A 24,285-nucleotide genomic window follows, 5' to 3' on the forward strand; every position below is an offset into this window, starting at 1 on the left:
CTACTACTCACATCATGACATTTTATTGGAGAGATGAGTTTCAAATCAATCAGTCGTCGGATACACTTACAAGAGTCGTATTTTGACGTTTCTTCTTGAAGCAGCAGCCCTAAAAGAAATGAGTTCTCTAACATTTCGTCAAAATGCCCCATGCGTGATGAGTGAAATTTGCATTTCTGGTGATTATTGTATGTTTGCTTAAACAGACATGTCAGAAAAGGGGGGCTCGTACACAGGAGGCATGTCAATCGGTAGAAAGGGGTCCTGGAATTCTCGCATTTGGGAAAGGTTCGTCGAGGACTTCGTTTGGACAGGTTGTATTTTGAAGTAACGTAATGCATCAGAAATTCAGTCGTCTATCTACTCTATCTATGATAATACAGTCCCATCCCGAAGTCGGAAAACACAACCCTCCAAACACGAATTATTTCTATCAAGACTTGGAATACCCGACATTCCAAGACGCAATTAGCAGTCATCATAAGCCATCCAAGACCAAGGCCAAAGCTCCTATTCCAACCGCCAACCACCACCTTGCCGACAGATCACTGCTCCTCTTCTCCGCACCAGATAGCATTGGCATTGTCCCGTTACTGCCATAACTGCTGCTGTTGCCGTAAGGACCAAACCCACTGCCGAACTGCGCCGCGGGCGGCAGGGCCGTGCTAGGAGAGGGAGGGGAGTAGCCGACGTTGCCGGTAACGACCTTGCCGTTACCGCCGTCGGGATTGCTGTTGCTGTTGCTGCTTCCCAACGCTGCCGCCGTCTGGATGACGGTCTGCCACGTCGCCGCCGTCACGGTCCGGTACGCGGTGTACGTCTGCGTCGTCGTCATGCCGACGTTGCAGAAGCCGGCGCCGGCGTCGCCGGGCGGGCACGACGTCACGGCGTATGTCGATGTGTAGCACTGTTCCTCCACGGTGACGGAGAGGGCACCACCGCCGCCCTGAGGTGGTGGTGGCGGTGGCGGCGCCGGCGCTCCCGCTCCGGGCGCGGCTGCTGCTCCTGGGGCTGCGCCTCCTCCCATCACGGGCGCTGAGGTAAGGGCAGGGGCTGGGGCTGGGGCTGGAGTGGTGATGGGCTTGGGGGTCGCCTCGGGGCAGATGGTGGTCACGTACACACTAGTGCAAGTCGTGACTTGGCCGAGGACGCAGGGCGGACCGGAGACAGGGGTGGTGGCGGGGCAGGCCGTCACAGTGGTGACGATGAGATTGGTGATGGTTTTCGTAATGGTTCCACTCATGGTTCCTGTTCCGGCAGCGCCGGGAGTGACCATGTTGGGGTCGGAGTTATCAGTGCCACCGGGTTGACTGTCTGTGCCGGGTGCCGCAGAGGAGATAGCTGGAGGAGCGGTAGTAACACCGCCGCTGCCGCTGGTCGGCACGGCGGTGGGGTCGAGTCCTGGGCCACTGAATGGTGGGGAAGTAGGGGAGGCACCAGGAGTTGACGGCACGTCAGAGACCGACGGCGCGTCACCTGGTGAAGAATACGGCGCCGCTGTCGGGGTAGTCTCCGGGACCTCTGGTGTCGTTGTTCCACTACTAGTAGTCAGAGTAGCCGAGATCGAGGTGGGCCCGGCCGGGTTGACGGTGGGGTCCGCGCTATTGCCCAGACCCGAGAGCGCCACCGAACCACCGGGCAACGACACGCCGCCCGAGCCACCGCCGTTGTTCCCGCCAGGCCCTGCTCCCTCTCCCGCGCCGCCGGCCTCGACGCAGTTGCCGCGGATGCCGAGGACGGCGTCGACGCCGGCCGGGACCGCCACGAGGCCGCCGCCGCCGCCGTCGCAGGTGGCGTAGTTGGCCATGTAGAGCGCGTCGGAATCCTGGTCGAAGACGACGTAGGCGCCGCGCAGGAAGGTGTCGCCCAGGATGTGGACGCGGACGCGGTTGTCGTACCAGGCGCCGAGGTAGCACTTGTCGTTGCCCGCGTTCCAGACGAACTCGGAGTAGGGCAGGTTGATGGTGACGCCGTCGGGCGAGCCGGCAGAAGGGGAGGAACCGGAAGAAAACGACGCCGCGAGCGAGAACGAGACGGTGCCAGGCTGCTGCTGGTACGAGCAGGCCACCCGGTAGCCGCCGCGGCCGTCCGAGGTGGCGCCCGGGAACTGCGCCGCGAGGGCCTCGACCAGGGCCTGCGGGAGCAGCGAGAGCGTGGTGCCGCTGTCGACGATGATGGTGAAGGGAGTCAGGTTGTCCAGGACGGGGCTGTTGGTTTGGGCCGTGGGCGGGCGGTGGGTGAGGCCGGTGAGGAGGACCGTGTAATGGCTACGTGGAGATTCGTGTGTGTCAGTCAAATGTCTCTCTATGGCTGTCCCCCGGTGTGGAAGGCGGAATAAGAGAAGGGGCGAACTCACGCATCAGCACCGTCGATCGCTACTTTGACCAGGTTCCCGGCGTACTTGTTCTTGTCCACGCCGCCGAAGACGATCTCGCCGCTGACGACGGGCCCGGCGGGCCCGCCCTGCGACCCGAGGTCCAAGCTGAACAGGCGGCTGTTGGCATACCCCTGGGCCATGACCGAGTCCAGGATCGTGTCGTAGTTGAGGAAGCCGTTGCCCTTGCCGCGGCCCAGCCCCATGATGCCGAACCAGACGAGATCCGAAGTGTTGGCCACGCCGAACTGCTGGTCGGCGATTCTAGCCCCTATAAATACCAGAGACAAATAGGTCGTTGTCAGTAAATGATTCCGCCAAGTCACGATACGTTCGTCCGTTCTCCGGTCCCTAATTCATTGTTTGAGTAAAACAGACTAACTCACCAGATATGTATATATTATCGGTATAGTAAGTGCCCGAGGAGCTGCCCGAGCCGTACTGAATGGAAAAGCCCTGCGCAAGGTTCTGGGCCGTGGACGACTTGGTCGGGTCGTATTGTCCAAACCCCCTGCAGAATGCGGGGACGTTGGACTTGCCGCAGTCCGGGTTGACCCAGAGCTCGAAGGAGCCCGTATCCAGGAGCACGTCCACCTTCTGGGGGCTGGCACTCGTACCGACCGTTACTATCAACATGAGAGAAGAGTGAGTTTTCTGTCTTCGTTCACAAAACACACCAAACAAGAAGAAGTGGTGGTAAGTAGGGAGGGGGGAGTACGTGTCATATTGTGGAAAAGGGTATGTTGCTTGCTCACTTACACTCGGCCAGGTAGGCAGCGCCATAAACGCCAATGACGTTCGTGTTGAAATACCGCCTTTGCACACTCGTGGTGCCCCCGACGTGGCTGTCGACCCGCCTCAGCGGTATGGAGAGGAGCTCCGTAGAGTTCTTCAAGACCCCCGGCGCAGGTGTAGCGGTCGCCGACCGGTTATTTGAAAATGTGCTGCTGGCGCCGGCATCTTTCCCCCAAGCACTCGACGCCAACAAAGCGAACGCGCAGGTGCCTATCACACGAAAAAGGGCCATGGTGATGTTTGAAGCTGTTGCGGTGGCTGTCGATATACGTCGGCAGCACTGCAGGTCGTCGCACAAAGTAGGAACACGAACATCATCGCGACCGGTTTTCCTGGACCACTCAAGATATACCACTTGAAGGGAGCCTCTCCGTGGAATCTGAGGCTATAGCCTCGGCGACGACAGCAAAAATGCAGAAAGGCACTAGCTAACTGAGCCAAGACAGTTGGACAGGCACTGAGACATCGATTTTCAGGTACTAGAGGCTGGCGATGGGTGGTCACCACATTCCAGCCAGCCCTGGCTGCACCGGGAATCCATTTAGCGTATTTCCCCGTGGTTTCCAGGGGCGCGTAAGGCGCGTCCTGGTAATTAACGACGCCCTTTGATACCCCCCTCCTACTTTACGTGTCATATAGAGAATTTGACGAGCCGGACAGTTTGGGAGGTGAAGAGGGCGGGTTTCTAGGCATAGCAATCAGTAAAAAGGAAAGAGCCGGTGTGTATTATTGACTCTGAGAAATAACCGTAAAAGGCAAGAGAGCAGAAACCGTCTACCTCTATCAAATTCCCCAGAGAACGCCTGATATTCGCTTCCCACCGTGAGATGCGCCCAAAAACTCCATATGCGGTTGTCTATGCCTTGCCCTGGGACTCGACCCAATCCCTCCATTGTTTGTACTCGGGGTATTGCACGTGTTCCTTCTTGCCCTGGTAGCGGACCACCTTCAGATCGACGTCCTGCCATTTGTCCTTCTTGCCCACCCAGCCTGCCTTCCGCATCAGGCTCACGAGGGTCTCCTCTTTGGTCCAGCCCTGTTCCGCAGCCACGTCCGGGAGATAGGTGGCGCCGTAGCGGCGACCGCGGTCGGTGAAGCTTATGCGGAGGCCGTGCGTGCCCAGGTCCCAGTCCATGGCGTCATCGCAGTCCTCGAAGTCGGTCAGGAGCGTGACGGCCACCTCGAGCGTCGGCAGCTCCCGCTTGGAGATGGGGTCGAAGCGCATGTCGTGGATGGCGGAGGTGATGGCGTAGGACGACAGGCCATCCTCCAGCTCCTGCGCCTCGAAGGTGCCGATGCACCCCCGCAGGCTCGTGTTGCCCGACCGCGCCGAGACGGTGTTCCAGGTGACGAACAGGGGCGACTCGGCGATGGGGGCGGCCCGCTCGGTGTCGAGGGAGGACATGGACGTGTCGGGCGTGTCGGTGGCGAGCGACATGCTCGAGCCCGAGGAGGGCGAGGACGTGCCGCTGCTGGATGACGCATTGGCTAGTCTGCTGAGGGCGGGGATGCGCTTCTTGATGGCGCCCATCTTGGAGCCGCCACCCTGGCCAGTAGGGGTGTCGTCGGCCTCGCAGAATTCGGCGTAGAGCTTCTCAATGTCTCCCAGTGTCAGTGACTTGCGTCCCGCGAGATGAGCAGCGAGGGACTCGAAGCAGTAGAGGCAGTGTTCGACCGTAGCCATGTTGAAGTTGTTTACTGGTACTGGGGCGGGGTTCGGGCGCGGTCGGATTCAGGTGAAGGCAATAAGAGGCGATCTTTCACCTCGTGACTTGAAGATGGAAGAGAGGAGATCTGGGCACGCGAATGATGGGCCGAGCAGGTTGGAGGTCCTTATTAATGATGGCAGGCAGGTGGGCAGTCGGTGTCTGATTCCTCGAAGTGTAAGTCAGCCCAAGCTCAGTCACGCACTCACCCCGCTCTCGCTCTGGCCCTGGCTCTGGCTAAGGCACTGGCACTGGCTCTGGCTCTGGCTCTGGCTAAGGCAGGTGGAGTCATGGTGATAAGGCATCCCTGTACCTGTAGTGCTTGTCCACGAACCTTGGGGGAACTGACTACATGTAAGTACTTCCCTACTTTACTTAACTAGAGCCGGGCTGCATGCGCATCATCCAGCTGCAATTGAATTTCCAATGGACAAGCTCTAACTGTCTTCCGGTTTTCAATAGTAGATGCGAACCAATCAGTTTGGTCAAATGGATGTTAGATGTTGACCTAACCTGGCAACGACATAGTTTATTTCTTGGTTAGGCTCGCTTCATCCCGTGCTGCTGAGGAGAGTGATGGTGTGATGGTGGTGGTGGTGGTAGTGGTGGTGGTCGGAACCTGACAGCAATTTAGGCCATTACATATTCGCGTCACTTATGTCCGTGTACGTGCAAAACTGAATAAGATGTACACTGTTTTCATCAGCATCGTCTAAATACCATAGTTCATACCAGTCTTCGAAGAGTTATCATCTTTGGCCTACATAATATTGCTGTACGTCCATATGAAAGATTCCGATGCTCTAGGAGCCTATTGTGCTATTCTAGGCCATCCCGGCTGCCCCGCTAATGACGGCGACCCATCATCGCATGGGGTAAAACCAACTTCCCAAACAGATCAGTTGGTGGGGGGTCGTTCGACTAACACAAAAAAAAAAAAGACTTTCTTTGGACGATTCCATACCATCTCAGCCCGGCTCAACACGCACTGGGAAGAGGACGAGCAACCTGGCAATTCAAGCACATTCGATGTTGAATTAAGCAAGCATCTACCTGCTTGACTACCATTTAATTGAGACCACGCTCCCTAGGGGTTGGCCTAATTCACTAGCGGTCTTCGTGAAAAAGCGGCTGGGCCTTGCCTAACTTCCCGATTCGTTCCCAGTCGTACCATCTGCAAGGTGCATGCACCACCATGGCCACCACTCTCGTCGATATTGGATCATTGTCCTCGCTCACCCATACAAGATACACCATATACTTGTCTACCGGAAAGCGTCTGGTCTTGTTCCGCTTGCCTAAGATTGAAGCGTCAAAGCCTCAAGTCCTTGGGTCGAACGAGTCTGAAGATGGATGGTCCTATTATGCCATGGAGGCCGAGTGCCCTCACTCTGGCGGTCCTATGACGGAGGCTCACGTCGATATCGAAGATTCTGCTTATGTCGCCTCCTGCCCGTGGCATGCCTACGACTTCGACGTGGAGACGGGTGAATCGAGTTACGGCATCAAGGCTTGCACCTTCCCCGTCATCATACAAGATGGCCGAGTGTCTCTGCAGTTCCCGGAACGTGACATCAAACTGGCCAAAGTCGAGCCGGTAAGTGAGAAGGTCAAGTTCAAACATGGCCCACGCACGGAAACGAGCAAAGGGCTGGTTTTCCTTGGCGACGAGGCCACCATGTGCGACTGGTGTGTTCATATTCTGAACACTTCCAATCCCGAACACAAGACCCTGCTCACCACGCATTTCTTCTCCTCATTTGCCACGAGAGAAGAGTCGTCGAATCCAATGGACTTGGGTGCCGGTACTATTAATCCGCCAGAGGAACCAGCACGCGAGGAGTCAAGTACAGTCGCCCCAGGCGCCATGCCCAAGGCCGGAAAAGGCGGCACACTCAAGAGCCGGATCGCCATGATGCACGCTCTTGCCAACATAGAACAGTGGGCTATAGACCTCGCCATCGATATATGTGTACGGTTTGCGACCTTTCGGACAAACCCATCGGCACAGCAACCTTCGCGTGAACTACCACGGGCCTTTTTTACGATTGGCTCAAAGTCGCCAACGATGAGGCGAAGCACTTCTCCTTGCTCCGCAGTAGACTCGAGGAACTTGGCAGTCATTTCGGTGCCTTGCCAGTGCACCACGGTCTTTGGGAGTCGGCCTCGACGACAGCGCACGATCTGCGATCCCGTATCAGCATCATCGCGCTCGTCCACGAAGCCCGCGGGCTCGACGTGAATCCCATGACGATTGAGAAGTTTCGCAAAGCACAAGATATGGAAAGTGTTGATACGCTGACCATCATCCACAACGATGAGATCACGCACGTCACAACCGGTCACCGCTGGCTTACGTGGATTTGCAGCCAAGAAGGCACAGACCCGGTTGAGATATTCAGGAGCAACGTCAAGAAATATTTCTGGGGCGCGGTGAAGGGCCCCTTTAACGCAGAAGCCAGAGAGCAGGCGGGATTGCACAAGGGCTTCTACGAGAATCTTGACGGGAAAGAGTACAAGACGGCCGAGATCATCGCTGGTGGTTGAACAGGATAGAATGTAGCTTGGATTCCGAGGAGCAATCTGTTGGTGCCTCGTATTTCCATATTCGATTTGCTGCGGCCGGGCATTCGGGAGCCTCCTCACGTGTGTCAGTCTATTTGGAGAAGAGAAGGAAACCAAACGCTTTGATGCGATCGATGGGCTTGACCGTTTCTGAAGATGTGGGCCGAGATTCTTGGTCACCCCCTTCATGACGACGATTACGAAAGCTGAGAGGAAAATCATTGCTCTGGATGGCCTTGGCCCAAAACGCTCCCGGATTTTTAAGCTTCTTTGGGTCTGCTTTTGGAACCGGTTCTGGGCCTGGATACTCCAAACCCGGGCGGCGCAGTCGATACCCTGAGACCCAATACCTTAATGAGGGTGGGCCTCCATGATCTGGACCATCCGAAACAATGATTCAACGGCCAGCGACCCGCAGAACGATGTCATATTGTCACTTCACTTGCCAGATTCCTCCACGTAGCAATTCAGATCGGCTTCGAGCAGTCTGATGCCTGCGCTCAAGTTGGAAATCTGTTAGCACTGTCATCCCAATTGCCGTCTTGATGAATGAAAGAACCAAAAGAATCGTCTACCCCGTCTGTTGTGAATTCCACTCGGTTCAGATGGTCTGAAGATGGGGACGACGCCAATCTAGCTGTTTGTCAGAAATGCTTACCTAAAAGTCTAAGTCGTGGTCGATTAGCGCCTAACAACCGTGGCTCAATCGTTTCCGAACGAGCTTGGAACCGGAAGTCTAGAATACCGGCAGAGGAGCTTCGTCCCAAGAAGGGGAAGATTGCGTTGCATTGCAGACACGGAGGGTGGTGATGCTGCACCAATCCGCACCAAGCAAGCCTTTTAGCCGTTCCAGATCTGTCTCAGCCCCCTGTCATCTCACCTCCAGCTCCCCCGCGGGAGGCTCAACTGCCCCCTGGCAGGCCCTGGGAATGCGTGGCCAGCCTCCACCCAAGTTTAAATCACCATCCCCGCCCATTAAGCTTCATTTTGCTCAGCGATGCGACCCAAACACAGCTGATCTGGCTGCTACCCGGGTTTCTCCAGGCCCAGCTCCAGCCCCAGGCTGGCGAGCAGCGAGGGTGCCAAGGGAACAAAGCTTGGCCGGTTTGATCGACCAATGTTTTCGAAGTCCTCTGCCTGATATTCGCGCCGGTCCTGTAACGGGCCACGGCGTCAAGTGGCCAGCCCTTACCTATTCGGGGCTGCTCGACGACGCGTGTACGACCGTTGAGATCAGCCATCCCCTCCTCAGCGTTCGGCTCTCGCCTGGCTGACGCCCGTTAGCCCCCAGTTCGTATGTGTCAAACTTGGATTGTCGGTTCCTGTCGAGGCATCGCTTCGCAACCGGGCTCATTCTGGTAAGCTTGTCTTGGGGTCGGCGGGTTCAAGGGACTTTGTCAAACATGGCTTGTCCTGGCAGAAGGCCAAGTCTGTATATAAGGTCCCAGTTGGCCACCCTCTTCAAGTGAACGATCCCCATCTCTCAAACCAACAACTTTCGAACTACCAGTCTCTACCAGTCTGTTCGCTTTCACTTCACTTCATCCACCTGTACTCTATTGTATATTGTACTTGTCGCCGGCCGACTTTTTGACCAACTTCTACAACTCCCACTAAACAAGTCACCCGACAAACACCAACAACGTCAAGATGAAGTTCTCTCTCATTGCCTCTTTCGTTTTCCTCGCTCTTGGCTCCGCCGAGCTCCGTACGTTCTTCCCCCAGCTTTCCTCAGCTCCACTCGGGCGTGTGTGTGTGTGTGTGTGGTTATCAGAAAACTAACATGTTGTTTTTCTCCCTTGTAGAAAAGGTCCGTCGTCAGACCCAGCCTTCTGTTGAGGATGCTGCCATGTCCGACGCCAACGGCAACGCCGTCAACTTCGACACGGCCGGTGTCAACATGGCCATGAAGAACTCTGGCCAGTAGAGTGCCTCTCCTTATCATTCTTCGCCAGAGAAGGGAATAGTCGTCAAGCAAGCCAACAAAGCGTCCATCAACGACGGCACGTTCAACAACATGCTACAACGGCCATGGCTATTCCCCATTCAGCAACACTTTATTTTCATTCGTTGGGGTCGCGGAGTACTTTGAGAGATCGGGGTTAGAGGAGAGCGTGTGTGTGTTCGGAAGCTGGGTCCAGACCTTTTTTGGAGGATAGAAGAGGACTACTAATACATGGGTTCTCACGATATTACAACGACACAGATCAAATATACACCTGGGAGCCGCTGCATGGACTCAATACGTTTTCTACACGGCTCCCAATATTAATATCCAAACCTCACCTAATGACTTTCACTTGGCTGGAATATTGGGGTGATGTGATGACCTTGTCAGGCCGTGGAATGGAGGTGGACATGGCACGATATGATAGCACTGCTTTTCCAGCCTCATGGCCCAGCCCTTCGGCATCATTTCTGTCACTAACACAGGGCGTCTCTGGCTGGATCTGAGTGTGCTCACGTATATGACTGAGGTTGCCTCCGTGGGCGTATCAAAAGTATGGGTCTGTTCCTGATGATAGGTACTGCATAGCAATGTCAGAACAAGCCAACAACCATACAAATAAGTGTACTTGCATTCTCATGATTGCTGCATTTGGTAGAGGCTGCTCGGTCGGTAGTATCCATGCGCCTACCAGGCCGTTGACATCCCCATAAGCTCCCAAGATACCGACCAGGGCCAGTCTCGTCACCTACCCATCCGACTGACCACACCTCAAGCCCTATCTTGCCTGCTCGGACTCCACCACACTACTACATAGCATGCAATAGCTGCAGTTTCTTTCAACAGCGGCCGACACAGTGTGCGACGACGAAATAACGTCGTCACATTACTACAAGCGGACATAGCTCAGTTGGGAGAGCGCCAGACTGAAGTATAACTTCGGGAACATCAATCTGGAGGTCGTGTGTTCAATCCACACTGGCCGCATCATTACTTTTTTGGCATTTTTTCCAGGATTGGAAAATGAATAATTTGTACATTCTCCTTAGTCTCTAATGTTTTTGCACCAGAGAATTGCTGAGCGAGAGGGGTCAAATTTGCTATACGACTATATAATAGTAAGAGCAAGCAAGCTGGGCTGGTTGCACAACTCTACACATATGTGCATCATGGTCTTTCGGGAAATGTGTGTCTCCTTGGCTACGCTGCAGCCAACTGTGCTATAACCAGTTGTCTCACTGCCATCAATCAACTCATAGTCATGCGAGACCCGCTTGGTTGCAAATGGTCAAAGTCGTGGAAGCGTGAGCTTACTCTGATAGTACAATAAATGTCTACACATTCTTCAGGTCCTTGGATCAGGGTAATACTGGTTTGGCATTTGATCATTTGGCAGTCGGCTTGCATGGCAAATAGCAGTATAGCTCGCATTCTTGTTCACTACTGTGCGCCCCCTGTGGTGTCATTCCTAGGCTTTGCGCTTCTATCCCGGGGATGAGTAAAATGCAAATCGGAGGGCAGTCTCCCGGACTCCGCATTATGCCATAGCCTTTGGCGGTACTATGAGTTTGCGTACCTCTACGTATGTCCCGAGGCAGCTAGATTTGCAGTACGAATAGTATTGATCCTAGCTTGACTTCACACTCGGGTACAAATAATTCTCATATGAAGTTATCACTTGAATCCTCCCGACTCCCACTTAACAAGAGGATTTTATAATCACACCTCAAGGCATCGCTTTTATTATGCAAATTACCTATCTGCTCTGTTGTATACTGTGATGATAGAGCGTTGAGAATTACCTGGTTCCGTCCCAAGGAAGTTTACACGGATAGTATTATTACTGGGCATACATATATCATAGGTGGAAAAGGAAGTCTGAATACTTCATGCCCAATGAGGGTCCGTTGGGGAAGAACACCATCCGACCTGCTCGATGGAACCTCCTGATCGAACCATGACGCCGGCACGCTCGACACAATAAATCACGAGGTGGATTTTACGTCGGCGCTAGGGTTCAAAGGGTTTCTTGAAATATTCCTCCTTCCGCCGAGGCATCTACGACAAGGGGGATATGTTTCTTGAGGCCCGTGAGAACTTGTCAGCATTTTTAGTATGAGATATGGGTAAGGGACAGGGGTATATTGATGAGAAAAAAATTATCCCAGGATAGTTACGTGATGTATGTGTAATAGCTCGACGAGAGAAACAGAAAGAACACTCGCATTATCATTGCAATTTCCTTTGTGGATAGCGTAGTAAGCGGGTTGTGGGAACCCCAATTATAGATTTAAGCATCAAAGCTTCAACAGAAAAGTACCATTCTGTAGCCAAGGGTGGGATCCGAAGAGGGCCGGGGGATCTATTCAGGCCAGGGAACTTGCGGAGATGCCAAACCGGCAGAAGCAGAATATACCGTAGCTATCACTCTTGGCGCGAGACGACTGCAACTCCTCTTCCGTACTGCGTGCCCCTTTTAGTGTCACATCCTGTCCGCTAATGCACAACTTCATAATCATATTAGACTTCCCGAGCTCATCAGATGGCTACCACGATGCTCGCCCAGTCCTCTCTTCGCGATATCAATTTGTTGAAAGGGGTCTCAAGCGGCGGTTAAGTCCATCACATTGGATTTATGGTCTCAACTCCCTTTCTTTTCCTGTCAGCTGTATGCTTTGATTATATTGATCTGTATAATAACGTAAGCAAATCAATGGTCATCTTCCTCTTTTGGTATGATCACCTAAGAAGAGGGAGGAATCTCTCGGATACAGCACCTTTCGGTAAAGTCCGAGTCATCGTCCCCGAGAAGGTCTTTTGCGGCACGGTTGAACAGCCCTGGGCCGGGGGCTGCTCCCACCGCCAGGCCACATAGCCGCATCCAAGGGGGTTTTCCCATGGCCCTGGGTCACAACAGTTCGCACCTTGCATGATTCTGACATGATCGGGTCGGAGATGCTTTGCTTTCTCTATTTTGGGGGGTTACTGCCCTCGCGGGGTCCGCCGAAGGGGGTGGGCGCTGTTGGCTTTTTGCTGTCACGCATGTCAGCACTAACAACTGCAATTCCCCCGACTGGGTAAAATTTCGAGGGCCTGCTATAACACGTGTATATGCAGCCAGGACCCTCAATTTCCGCCGTAAGCAACACCCAAAGCAGTATTTTATGCGTATATCAACGGGGAATCAGATTAACAGCTGTAATTCCAAGCAGCAATTCCATTCATTCATTCACTCATACCCCATCGCGAAACAAGCGAGATTGAGACAGGCGCGGGATGCAAAAAGTCGGTGTCAATCCGCCATGTGGGCTCCCGTCCTAGGTGCGAGAGGAAGGATTTGATAGAAGCTCAGCCTCGACCCACAAGGGGACTTTTCCCGTGCCTCTGGTTTGGTATGCATCCCTTGCCCGAAGGAATCCGGCCTTCGAACTTGCTCACGTGGTTGGATTTTGTGACCTTCGTCACTCCTGGGCTCGCAGCGCCCTGGTGAGCAGGAGCAGCAGGCTAGGAGGTGGCTGGGTATAGGTAATTCGACGTGATCTTCTGGTAAACAAACACCAAATTCGCTTCTACTCACGATCGACACCGCCGGTCTAAATCTCTTTGCTATTTTCCCGCCCATAGCAACGACGACTCACACATCCCAGCGGGGAGAAATCTAAAAATAAACCAGAAGATGAAAATTTACCGAAAGGGCTGTCTAAAGAGGTGGAGTATAGCCATAGCGCGTTTGGCTATACCATAAGTTCATGATCCAAGGTACGAGCTTGCCAGAAACCAAAAAAAAAACGGGAGGAGATATACAATTTCATAAAATGAGTGGGCACTTATTAGGTTAGCTCGTTAGGCGCTGCTTTCTTTTCTGACGTAAGCATTTTGTTGACTGCTCAGATTGTCAGATCCGGACCCGATGGCTTGGGTTCGCCGATAGGATTGGTCAGAAACCGGGCTAGGAGACCGCTGATTTTCTGGCAGGGGCTACCTAGGTAGGGTTTCTGGCGCTAGGGGGCATGCACATGCACTGCACTTGCATTGCACTTGCCAGTTTAGGTACAACCAGGTCAGCAAAAGGTGTGCTTTAAGGCTTCAATGTTGAAAAGGCAGGAAGGAGCCTCGAGCCCAGGTTACAGTTGCCGGGGTTGTCATTAAAGTTGCCGGGGTTATCAAATTTTTTATGCACGGACGCCAACAGAAAGTAATAACCCCGGCAGCTTTTTGGATGCTGGCCTTACACTGACCCTATGCTGAGCATATGCCCTGTAAGTGCCCTGTATTTTTAGGGCATATGTTGACCCTATACTGATCTGACGTTGAGCATATGCTGACGAGCCTATGTTCAGCATAGGTTTATATCTTTCTTGCCCGGTTAGGGTGGTTAGGGTGGTTAGGGTTAGGATAGGATTAGTATAGGGTTCGGGTTGGTTAAGTATCGGGTTATATTAGTATATAAATGTAATATTAGGCGCCGACGATACCCTTCCATATTTACGTTTAGCATAAGGTCAGTATAAGGCCAGCATCCAAAAAGCTGCCGGGGTTGTCACTTTCTGTTGGCGTCCGTGCATAAAAAATTTAACAACCCCGGCAACTTTAGTGACAACCCCGGCGACTGATAGCTCGCCAAGAGCCCACCTCAAATCCTTCCAGCACTTCAATCTTCACACTGCACACAGCATTTGCATTTGCGTTTGCATTTGCATTCGAGCGGCACAAGACCCGCTCCTAATTTCCACTGCGTATGAGGCGAAGGCGACGGCCACGACGACGACGACGACGACAAGCCGACGAGCGTTCTGTGCATGTTACTGTTTGGTAACTGTGCCGCCCAAGGAAGTACGTACTAATTGATGTACTGAATGAATTACAGTACAGGCCAGCCGTTGTTGCAGAGCCCCATTGGAAATTGGGGAGCACCAATGAAGAAGAACAGGCTTGCATGAATGTCGGGCAGGGCGGGGTATGCTGGTCCGTCCCCGTCCTGAAAGGCCGCTGTCCTTGCTGGCAAAAGCACATCACCGTAGTAGCTCGCCAACTTCACCAACCCCGAATGCTCACTGGGCCAACGGACGAGCCATCTGCTCCTTGACCTACAGTAGGCAGAAACCTGGCACCTGGCAAGCTAGTCGTAGGGCCAGCGATGATCTGACTATTGACTACACCCCACTTGACTCAACGCACCAGCGAAGCGGTGTCGATGCTCACATGCTAAATATAGCAGGTTATCTCTCGGATCAACGGTCGTCGACGACGACCAGGTGTCGAGCGAACCACTTCTTCTTGGTGATTCCGTACATGCCTAGCTTCGAGACTCAGCCCTGTCGGAAGCTTAGGCGATCAGGAGGATGGATGGAGACATGGGGGACGCGCAACAACAGCCGCTCGTCTAATGACTTGCTTGCTCCCTCCGCAGACACCACTTCTGCCCATGCGTCGCGCGCGTGCCGGCTCTGCTGGGGCTGGCTGGGAGGCACTGCTGCCTGAACGTATCTGCGAGTGGTGCCAATGGTAAGATTGTTGACAGTCACCACCACCATCAAAACCCATTCCGCCCAGGTCAACTTACATTGTGCCGGTCGAACCCTGAGCAAGGGATGCCAACACATCAACACATCGGGTTTTGTGGACCGCCCTCGCTCTCCAATCAAACTGGGGATGGCAAGAAATAGACCCAGGCACTACCTCCCAATCAGCCGCACGCCACTCGACCCTTGGCTTCACAGACCAGGCCGGAACCAGCTAGAGCTCGGTCTGCTAGAGCAGTATCCTCCCCTTCCCACTTGATCGCGCTCCAGAGTCCTGTTCAGAGGCCCGTCGTGGCTCGGCAGGTCCAATAGCAAGCAGTCTGTGTATCCCGACTAGAAGAGGCTGAGCTTGTCAATCTTCCCAGCGCCAGGGGCTTTGTTGGAGGACCCGCGCTGGATGCGGTTTCTCCCATGCACCATGCTCGCCTTGCCTAGCTTCGAGGCTGGTCTGACTGGCACGGTCTGGGAATGGTTACCAATTAGCCGTCACCTAGGTTTCAGCACCCCAGCCGCCATGGTACTAGTCGGCGCCCCTCGTGCGGTGGCTGCTCCTATCACTTCTTTTGTTTATAACACTAGCCGTTCCCCCATCGTTCATGTTGTACAGAGGAACCTTTAGATCCCATCTACGACTAATAATCCACTCTACTCTTTAATACATCAACTACTATGAACATTTCGGTGTAACTATAGTTCAGCACGATCGCCTTGCGTTTCAACCAACGACGGCGACGGCACCTCCGTATTCACCACCCTGGACACTTCACCTCGAACAATAGCCGTTGAGCTTGTGCTTTATCGTCGACGCCATGATCGGATCACATCGGGACCAGGCACACTTTGGCTTTGCCAAATGGCGGAAGAGGATCTTGCTGCCATGTTGGTTCGTACAGATACCGCTACAGCTCGGTCTGATGGGCGTCTTCTCGTACCGACTCTCAAACTCAGTCAACTCCTATAACGGCGAACCGGACAAGATACCAACGGTGGAGTTCGTGTAAGTTGCCAGTCTCTACTCGAGCTGTAGAGGCATGGAGCGCGTGCTAACTATGCCACTTAGTTGGGAGGTTACCAATATCGCCTTTTCCCTGGCTTCGTTCCTTATCAACGCCATACAAATCGCAAAGTTCCTCGCCGAAGCGTTAACGCCCTTTGGTATGATGGTTGGCAACATCCTCAGCGTTACACTCTCGTCGGCCATCCTGGCATTGGACGTTGTTGTATACCTGCAACATACAGAAAAGAAGTACTCCATAATTGCCCTGGGGATGGACTGCGTTCTCCTGTGAGTTTATAAGCCCTTGCCTTATCGAGTTTACACCATATACACGAAAGCTACTATTCATCTGAGCCCACCTTTCACCCACAACCCCATCATCGAAACCCGAACCACATATCTTGGAACAACAGCCTGACTGGCCTGCGGCAGATTCTTCACCCTTGTGACGGTTATCTATGGGGTCATAGTCTATCGACGTATGCTCATATACGACGACTACCATATTCCTCATAACGTGAAGCCTTTTGGGTTTGCGGCACCCGAAGACACAACATACGATCCTCGAAGAAGCAGTATAAATGCCAGCCCGGAGCCCACGACCGAGGCCGGAAAGATGCCTGGGTCGAGGTCGCGCGGAGCATCGTTCATCTCGGTCAGCCGGAGCATCTCGGGAGAAATTCCCCAGATATCGGTAACGCCACAGCCGACCCGACCCGACAACGAGCGGCGCACGAGTTTTGATCACAAGAGGGATACGCAGTATGAGGAATACGTCCGGAAGCGGTCTGGCTCCTTCCAGAAAGAGGACATAGAGCGAGCCCTGGGATCGAACTTTGACTGGAACGAGAGACGCCCATCCGAAACCATCGTCAGCACGGGTCTCGTACCCAGCGCCCTGGCGCGGTCCCGCGCCAACTCCGGAGGGCGTGTGTCGAGTTGGACCCTTAACCTAGGGGACGAAACGCCCGACCCCGAGCAGCAAATCGGGCACAGCCTCGTGAGCGTGCCGGAGTCAGGAGAAGAGGAGGACATCACGACGGCTCGGAGGGGGCAAGCAAAGGGCACTCAGCGGGGACCGGGAGACTCTCCTAAGTCAGGTCAGCGCCTGCGACCGAACACCGTCGGGGAAGAGCCTCGCGACGGTCAGCAGCATGTACTCCCAGGACGACGTCGTGCCCAAAGTGACAGAGGAACGATATGAGGCGTTTCGGCCAAAACGGTACTCGGCTTACCGTCCTTCGTAGCGATTTGAATTTATGATACCAACTTTTTTCCCCCGTTGTATTTGCCTGGCTACTGTTGTGATGTCTCTCTTGTGTTTAGCGGGCTTGCTCGTGGCGGCCGACTTGTCCCACACGGTGAACTTATTCGGCCAAGGGAAATGTATCACATTGGATGGATGAGAGTACAACTACTTCGAAAGCCACCGCGCAGCCACCAACCCCAACCAATCACTCCCGAACGGCATCAGTGGTAGGTAAGAACTATCCTGTGTTGCACAAGCCCAACGCCTGGGTACGCTAATGCATCAGCTGGGAACCCTCATTTTCGGAGACCGTTTACGCCTCACACCATTGCCGAACATTTCTTACCGTTACGGATTACCGTCATCCCTGCGATAGGAGGCTGAGGCTCTGGCGCCCTTCTCTTTATAGATTACCGCGCCACATTCCCCGATTCGCATGACGAATCCCATACTCACGTTGTTGAAGCTGCGGCCTAGCCAGAAGCCGTAAGCAGAGGTAAAATTGAACCAGCAAAGGGGCAACCCCGAACACGCACTTCCGTTCCGGCCAAAATGACGCACCTTGCTTGCTCAGCAAACTCTATCGCGGGGTATCTATCCTGGGCCCCTGGCTACGCGCCCTGTCGTCCAATACGAGGGATTCGAACCGGATCCAGGGTCCTCGGGTCTGAGCGAATCCTGCCGAGAGTTATTCATTCTTTCAGGGTGTTTCGTCTCGGCTGGCCCAGACCGGTCGCGCCGCTTTCGACTTGTGTTGGAGCCCCACAACCTCCTGCGCGACTGCTCAGTATGGATGCCGATATTGTCTCGGGGTATTCTCGAGCCTTCGTACTATGAGTCGTTGGAAGAAATCCCTTTCCCGGGAGAGGACGCAGGCTTCAGGCGGTTGTGGCAGTGACTGAAAGGGTGTGCAGTCGGCTCGTCCCTACATAAGGCCCCAGAGCGCCTGAATCTGATACATACGACCATATCCTGCTGAATACTAGGGATCCCGTCCGCTCTCCCATATATAAGCAGCAGAGAGCCGAATTAGTACTAGGGTCGGTGACGACCTGGGAATCCTCGGTGTTGTATGTTTTTGGATGGCTCTTTTTGGCCAATGCTGCTGCACATTCATCCTTATCCTTTTGCCTGTCCGGCTTTAGCCTCACAGTCTCGTCAAACATCTACGATTGGTATTTAAACTGCCAGAAGAGCGAATTTTGCTCCTTTCTGTTCCCGAAGTACTGACGCTGTATGACGACGGAGCGTTGGTGACTAAGGTGGCGAACATGTGGGTGGTAATGTGGGGTGGATGAATTCATCGGCTCCGATGTTGATGATAATCCCTTGGCCAGCTCCGAGGCCTAGTGTGACATCGGCAACTGGATTGCACCAACTCCTTTTGTAGCCTCTGACTCTTGTCGCCCTCATCTTCGAACAGCTCTACAAGGCGGAAATCCTTGTCTTCTTCTTCCTCTGCAGCTCTTCTTCATAATCATCGGCGTCGGTTTCCTGCGGCAATCCTCCCTGGAGCAGTTTTTCGAGAAGCGGATGCTTTCCCTCTCGAAGCTCCTGGCCCCTTGAGGTTCCATTTGACGGCTAAGCAAACCATATACAAAACCATGTCCGTCATCGTGCCCAGAAGCTCGCGGTGGATGCGTTCTGGCAAGTTCTGAACCACGACGGCCATGGTTTTACGCAGAAAGGGTAGCCCTTTTCTAGCAGTAACTCGAAACGTCAAGTCTCCCAAAGAAGATAGCACGCCGTAGCGGACACCCAAAGCCGACTGCCGAGTCGCCGGTGAGCAGTTGCGCCCATTTCTTGTCGTATGCATCAAGTGTGCTTTCGATAGTCTTGATGGGGCTTTGGCAATGGGCATGGCTAAGTTGAAGCAAGGTTGTGGGATCTTTCGCAGCCAGTGGGATGTAGGCATTCGCCCCTTTTCGAGTCGCTGTCTGTTCAACTTCCGCTCCCTTTGCATTGTCTGCTCAGACAGTCATGTAGATAAAGATAAACACCATACTGCAGGAGATGCAAACCTCTCCCGCACGATATATCAATTCCACTGCGCCAAAGAACAGATCTTTGCGTGATCTGTAATGCCACGATACTTTGGTGGTGTTGAGGCCAGAGGGCAAAAAGGACGTCAAGCGTCAGGGGCGCTAGGGGCAGGCGCTGGCGCTAGGGGCATTGGCGGGTGCTTACGCTAGCAGCTGATGTGACAAGCCAGTGATTGACCCAACTCGGTCCTCTTTCGGTCACAACATTGGATCTCACAGCAGCTGGACCGTGTAAATCTGAGATATTTTCCTGGTCTTTCTTCGTCCTTCGCCTCGCACCCACTATACTTGTATAGCGGCCTCGAAACGTCTTCTTCAGATCCTCGCTGCCTGTCTCGTGACACCTCGATACCGAGAGGAAGATTGGGTTCAACCACCGCTCTGGGATTGTTAGGGTTAAGTTACCCCATACCCCATATCAGCCAGGGGAAGATCGTACGTAAAACATACCATCCGGCGCGTGTTCTAGAATTCAGCTCAGCAGCTGCATCATGCTGGCCTTGACCAGAAGCAGGCAAAGAGATACGTATTATCTGGCCTCTCCTACAGTGTGCATGGGTATCTGCCGTGCTCCAGACCCAGGACCCATGCATGACTCGATATGAGGGTACCCGCGACGTCGGATGGCGAACTTTGGGGGTTCAGAGTCACAGGGTTTTTCTGGATCCTCATCTGCTCTGCTCATCTTGCCAGAAGCATCGGACCATGGGAGAGCCATGGCGCTCTGTGGCACCCTTTTTCAGCGCCAGCCGAAAGTCGGCGTCTCCACAATAGCTCCGGGATGGTCTCGGCCCAGCCGGCGAAATGCGACCGTGATCCCTCCCAAAAGCCTCGTGTAGCCTTGTTTGCTGCCACGGCACGGGCCACGGCTTGTGGGTTTCGGTGGAGAGCTGCGGACGCCATAACGTAATCGTTACCAAACCTCGCCAGCGCTTTTTTTGCTCCTCAGTAGGGGACAGCTGGACAGCTGCGATGATCTCGCCGGTGATGCTGCAGTGACACACAACTAGAGCCTTTCCCTGCTTCCCCAGAGGCAATTTCGACGTAATTGCTTGTGGGGGACTGGCCAATAGGCGCGCTGACCATTCCGGCGATGCATGAAACTGACATCGTTCAAGCCAAAACGACGAGGGTGTGGAATCTGGGGAAGAACGCGATGCCAGAATATTGGAAAGGAACGAACGATATATGTACGCCAAGAGCCGCATGCGGCTCTACTCGCTGCTGACCATCGCTTCCGACTGCTTCATTGGGCAGTGCCGCGGCCATCATTGTCCCTAAGCTCCGGTGATCTCGCTTCCGTAGTGACAGACCTATATACTCTAGTGCAGCGGGCGGGGCGCATTACTGACCGCGACTCGCGACTCGTGAAATTCTTTCCGGGGAAGGAAAACAAAAAAGAGAAGCTGCTTGTGGTAAGAAATAAGGTGATCCAGAATGAGGAGATGTACTTGTGGTCCAAGATGGCTGGATGCCCGTCCAGTCCCGCTGGTAGGGGGGCCAAAACCGGGGGGCGTACCCAGGTCCCTTTGCCTTCATTTCTAATCCATCGCAGAGTCCGATTGCGGAAGACTTGACGTTATAATCTTTTCCTTGATTAAAGCTTGACGTCTGCTTCTGGAAGCTGGGCTAGATACTATTACATTTCTCACCCGGTCCTTCAATTCGGTCGTCAGTTTTTGTCGACAGTTTGGTGATCCATTCATTTGGTTTCGTGATCTGGATACTTTGGGATAACATTCTCTCAGGCCTCTGGTAAAAACTTTCATTAGTTGGTTGGGGAACGTTTGACAGAGTTTTTTCTTCGAGCACCTTGAAGGAGCCTCCTTGCGAGCTCTTCGCATCCTCTCCCCCACCCACTCCCACTCACGATTGTTCGAGTTCGAGTAAGACCGGCCGATTATGGCCTCACATCAGCAAGGCGGCATCAATGCTGCCTCGGCCGACCCAGAAAACGTCCCCTCCGTCTCCGAGGAGGCGCGCGCAAAGAAGGCTTCGACTGGAGGAGACAGCCTGTCGCATACTGGGGACGACTCCCCACAGAGTCTATCACAGGATAATGGCTCCGAGATTAACTACCGGACTCTGGACTGGTGGTACGTTTATGGATCCGCAATAGCGTTTATACCCCCGTCCATATTCACAGACGCTGACCGTACCGAATAGGCAAGCCGGTATCATCATGATTGCCGAGACCATATCCTTGGGCATTCTCTCCCTGCCCGCAGTGATCGCCACCCTCGGCTTGGTGCCCGGTATCGTCCTGATGCTCGTCATGGGCGTCTTGGCCACCTACTCCGGCCTGGTCATGGGCGAATTCCGTAACGCTTACCCCTGGGTGCAGAGCTTCGGTGACGCCGGCGAGGTCATGGGCAACACCATCGGATGTGGTCGACTCTTCCAGGAGATCTTCGGCGGCGCGCAGACCATCTTCCAGATCTTCGTCATGGGCAGCCATCTGCTCACCTGGACCATCTGCCTCAACAACCTGTCCGTCAGCTCGACCTGCAGCATCGTGTGGGCCGTCGTCGGTCTGGTCGTGTTCTGGGCCCTCAACTTGCCGCGCACCTTGAAGGGGGGCGAGCTACATGTCGTTCGTGTCCTTCTTCTCCATCTTCACCGCCGTCCTCGTCACCATGATCGACGTCGGTATCGAGAAGCCCATCGGCAGCACGAGCCTCGAAGTCGCGAGCAAGCTGCCCTTCACCACGGCCTTCCTCGCCGTGACCAACATTGCCGTCGCTTTCAGCGGTCACTCCTGCTTCTTCAGCATCATGTCCGAGTTCAAGAAGCCCGAGGACTGGCCCAAGGCCCTGGCCATGCTGCAGATCTGCGACACCACCATCTACCTGATCGCCGCCGTGGTCATCTACGTCTACGCGGGCCCCGATGTCCCGTCCCCCGCCCTGACTGCCGCCGGCAGCGGCAAGATCCGAAAGGCCATCTGGGGTATCGCCATCCCCACCATCGTCATTGCTGGTGTCATCTACGGCCACGTTGCGGCCAAGTACATTTTCGTGCGCGTCTTCGCCGGCACCAAGCACATTGCCAAGCGCACGTGGGTCGGTACTGCCGGATGGGTCGGTATCACCATCGCCGTCTGGGTCATTGCCCTCGTTATTGCCGAGTCGATCCCCGTATTCAGCAGTCTCCTCGGCTTGGTGTGCGCCCTCTTTGCCAGTTGGTTCTCATTCGGTATCCCTGGCGTCCTGTGGCTGTTCCTGCACAAGGGCAACTGGTTCGGCTCCACGAAACACATTTTCATGTTCGTGTCGAACATGATCCTGTTTCTTGTTGGCCTCCTGCTCTGCGTGCTGGGGCTGTGGGCTTCAGGAGAAGCCATCCATAATGAGTCAGGCACCGACGCCTGGAGTTGTAAGAGTAACGCGTAATTGACGTTTGGATATGATATGATACCCATCAATCAAAAGCTTATCTATTTTTAATTATACCATTTAAGTTCACATTCCATTCAACTTGTTGTGAAGCCTCGAGCGTGAAAACGAGGTCCTGAGCCAGTGACTTCCTGCTGGAAAGAAAAGGGCAAGCAAGCGCAACCAAACCCACGCGCTTTCCATATCCTACCTGCGCAGGTACGCAGGAGTAGGTGCCAGTCAACCACGGGCATCCACTGTCAGAAGTTCCATGGTTCAGATACACCGCTCCTATCGATTTACTCATGCCATATCCACTCGGCCGAACACTTATATGGATGGAAGGGGCGATATAGATGCATGCATCAGGTGTACTCACCTGCCTCCAACCAAACAGCAAACCCACCTGCCTGCCTTAGTCACCGGCGCTGGCTCCGGGAAAGGAGGGCGTACCAGAGGAGCTTCCTTCCAGATCTCCAAGTCGATAGTGGATGGATATGCACATCAATCCATGTCTTAGGTAAACAGGCCAACTGTGGACCAGATGCAATCTGGTAGCGAGGGGATCCCTTGCGAAAGCGTAACCCTTCGTGCCGGGCCGGTTCTCGCAACCTTCACCGATAGTCACCGAATGATGGATAAACCCCATTGATGAATCCATGGTGGAGTCCCAATTCAATAGGTGAAGTCGTGCTGAAGAACTTCCTTAGAATGTTCCTTGCCTAGGTGGTCACGACTTCGGCGGCCGGCCATGAGAAACCGGGCAGCAGTGAATCTTCGCCAGAGGATGGGAGGTTGGCTGCCTAGGCAGGAGGAATACGGCAAATAAACCGAGGCAATTGATCAAACCTCGGAGATAGAATTGGATGAGTTAGTATCATCGTCTTGATAGCAAAAATGTTGCTCTCACCACTGTAGAGCGTACTGTACGGATACGGATCAGAGATGATTTGGTCCCGGTGGAATACCGCTTTTGAACTTTCGTTCCACTGGATGGATATGTGGTCTAATTGGAAGACCCGGCTCGTCGATCATCCACGGGAAGTATTGTATGCACGATGAAAAGCAGCGCCCTCGCCATCAAGGGAATACGTTACTAACATGTCGCCAATTGTAGGCCAGCCCCCTTTTTCTTTTGTACTGCTACTTTAGTCGTTCCTGAGTCGAGTCGAGTCCAATCCAATCCAATCTACTTATAGTGAGCGATCATCATCGGGGTCCTAGCCGAATCCTCCGCTACCAATAGACGCAAACGCGCGGGTTTTGGTCCACCGGTGACCTCCCCCAATCAGGTTAAGGGAAATGGGTCGCCCGCCGGCAGTCATTTCAATGTTGGCTGTTCGTCTCTCTGGCTGTGGTTCACAACGGTAACCTCGTATCTTCCATCTCCCCTCCTTGCCTCAGGAACACGAAATATTGCGAAATATATATAGAGCATTAGAGTATTTGGCGGATTAGGCATATAATCGAATTGCCATATCTACCAAACATCAAGGCTCTCTAAATGGTACTGCACAGTGTCCAATGCAACGACCTCGTGACCACTGCGCCTAACCCAAAGAGCGCTAAATGCAAATGCTTATCGGAGGCCTGGCTAGTGGTCCGCGGTAATGATTGGGGAGCGTGGGGTAGTGATTGATAAAGACACGACCCCCCCCTCTATCTCCGTTCCCAGCCGCCCCCGTATCATGAACGATGGGATGCATATCTATG

General features: G+C 53.9%; 6 protein-coding genes across 6 annotated transcripts; 4 read left to right on the top strand and 2 right to left on the bottom strand.

Moving 5' to 3' along the window:
* Positions 1-478: 478 nt before the first annotated feature.
* Positions 479-3,401, bottom strand: PG986_001974 (uncharacterized protein; the record flags this gene model as incomplete). Its single annotated transcript, XM_066838196.1, has 4 exons — positions 479-2,267; positions 2,357-2,645; positions 2,761-3,000; positions 3,134-3,401. 4 exons carry the CDS (start codon positions 3,399-3,401, stop codon positions 479-481), a joined length of 2,586 nt encoding a protein of 861 aa, XP_066707089.1.
* A 624-nt stretch (positions 3,402-4,025) lies between these two features.
* Positions 4,026-4,853, bottom strand: PG986_001975 (uncharacterized protein; the record flags this gene model as incomplete). The annotated part of the gene is made up of 1 exon (XM_066838197.1): positions 4,026-4,853. One exon carries the CDS (start codon positions 4,851-4,853, stop codon positions 4,026-4,028), a length of 828 nt encoding a protein of 275 aa, XP_066707090.1.
* Positions 4,854-6,070: 1,217 nt separating this feature from the next.
* PG986_001976 (uncharacterized protein) lies at positions 6,071-7,422 on the top strand (the record flags this gene model as incomplete). Its single annotated transcript, XM_066838198.1, has 2 exons — positions 6,071-6,896; positions 6,935-7,422. 2 exons carry the CDS (start codon positions 6,071-6,073, stop codon positions 7,420-7,422), a joined length of 1,314 nt encoding a protein of 437 aa, XP_066707091.1.
* Positions 7,423-9,090: 1,668 nt separating this feature from the next.
* PG986_001977 (uncharacterized protein) lies at positions 9,091-9,367 on the top strand (the record flags this gene model as incomplete). Its single annotated transcript, XM_066838199.1, has 2 exons — positions 9,091-9,187; positions 9,246-9,367. The coding sequence occupies 2 exons, from the start codon at positions 9,091-9,093 to the stop codon at positions 9,365-9,367; spliced, it is 219 nt and encodes a 72-aa protein (XP_066707092.1).
* Positions 9,368-15,719: 6,352 nt separating this feature from the next.
* Positions 15,720-17,111, top strand: PG986_001978 (uncharacterized protein; the record flags this gene model as incomplete). Its single annotated transcript, XM_066838200.1, has 3 exons — positions 15,720-15,907; positions 15,971-16,195; positions 16,340-17,111. 3 exons carry the CDS (start codon positions 15,720-15,722, stop codon positions 17,109-17,111), a joined length of 1,185 nt encoding a protein of 394 aa, XP_066707093.1.
* Positions 17,112-21,100: 3,989 nt separating this feature from the next.
* On the top strand, positions 21,101-22,590 carry PG986_001979 (uncharacterized protein; the record flags this gene model as incomplete). The annotated part of the gene is made up of 3 exons (XM_066838201.1): positions 21,101-21,294; positions 21,365-21,739; positions 21,774-22,590. 3 exons carry the CDS (start codon positions 21,101-21,103, stop codon positions 22,588-22,590), a joined length of 1,386 nt encoding a protein of 461 aa, XP_066707094.1.
* Positions 22,591-24,285: the final 1,695 nt, after the last annotated feature.

The sequence above is a fragment of the Apiospora aurea genome, assembly GCF_038362705.1.
Source record: "Apiospora aurea strain CBS 24483 chromosome Unknown utg000001l_segment0_segment0, whole genome shotgun sequence".
Taxonomy (NCBI): domain Eukaryota; kingdom Fungi; phylum Ascomycota; class Sordariomycetes; order Amphisphaeriales; family Apiosporaceae; genus Apiospora; species Apiospora aurea.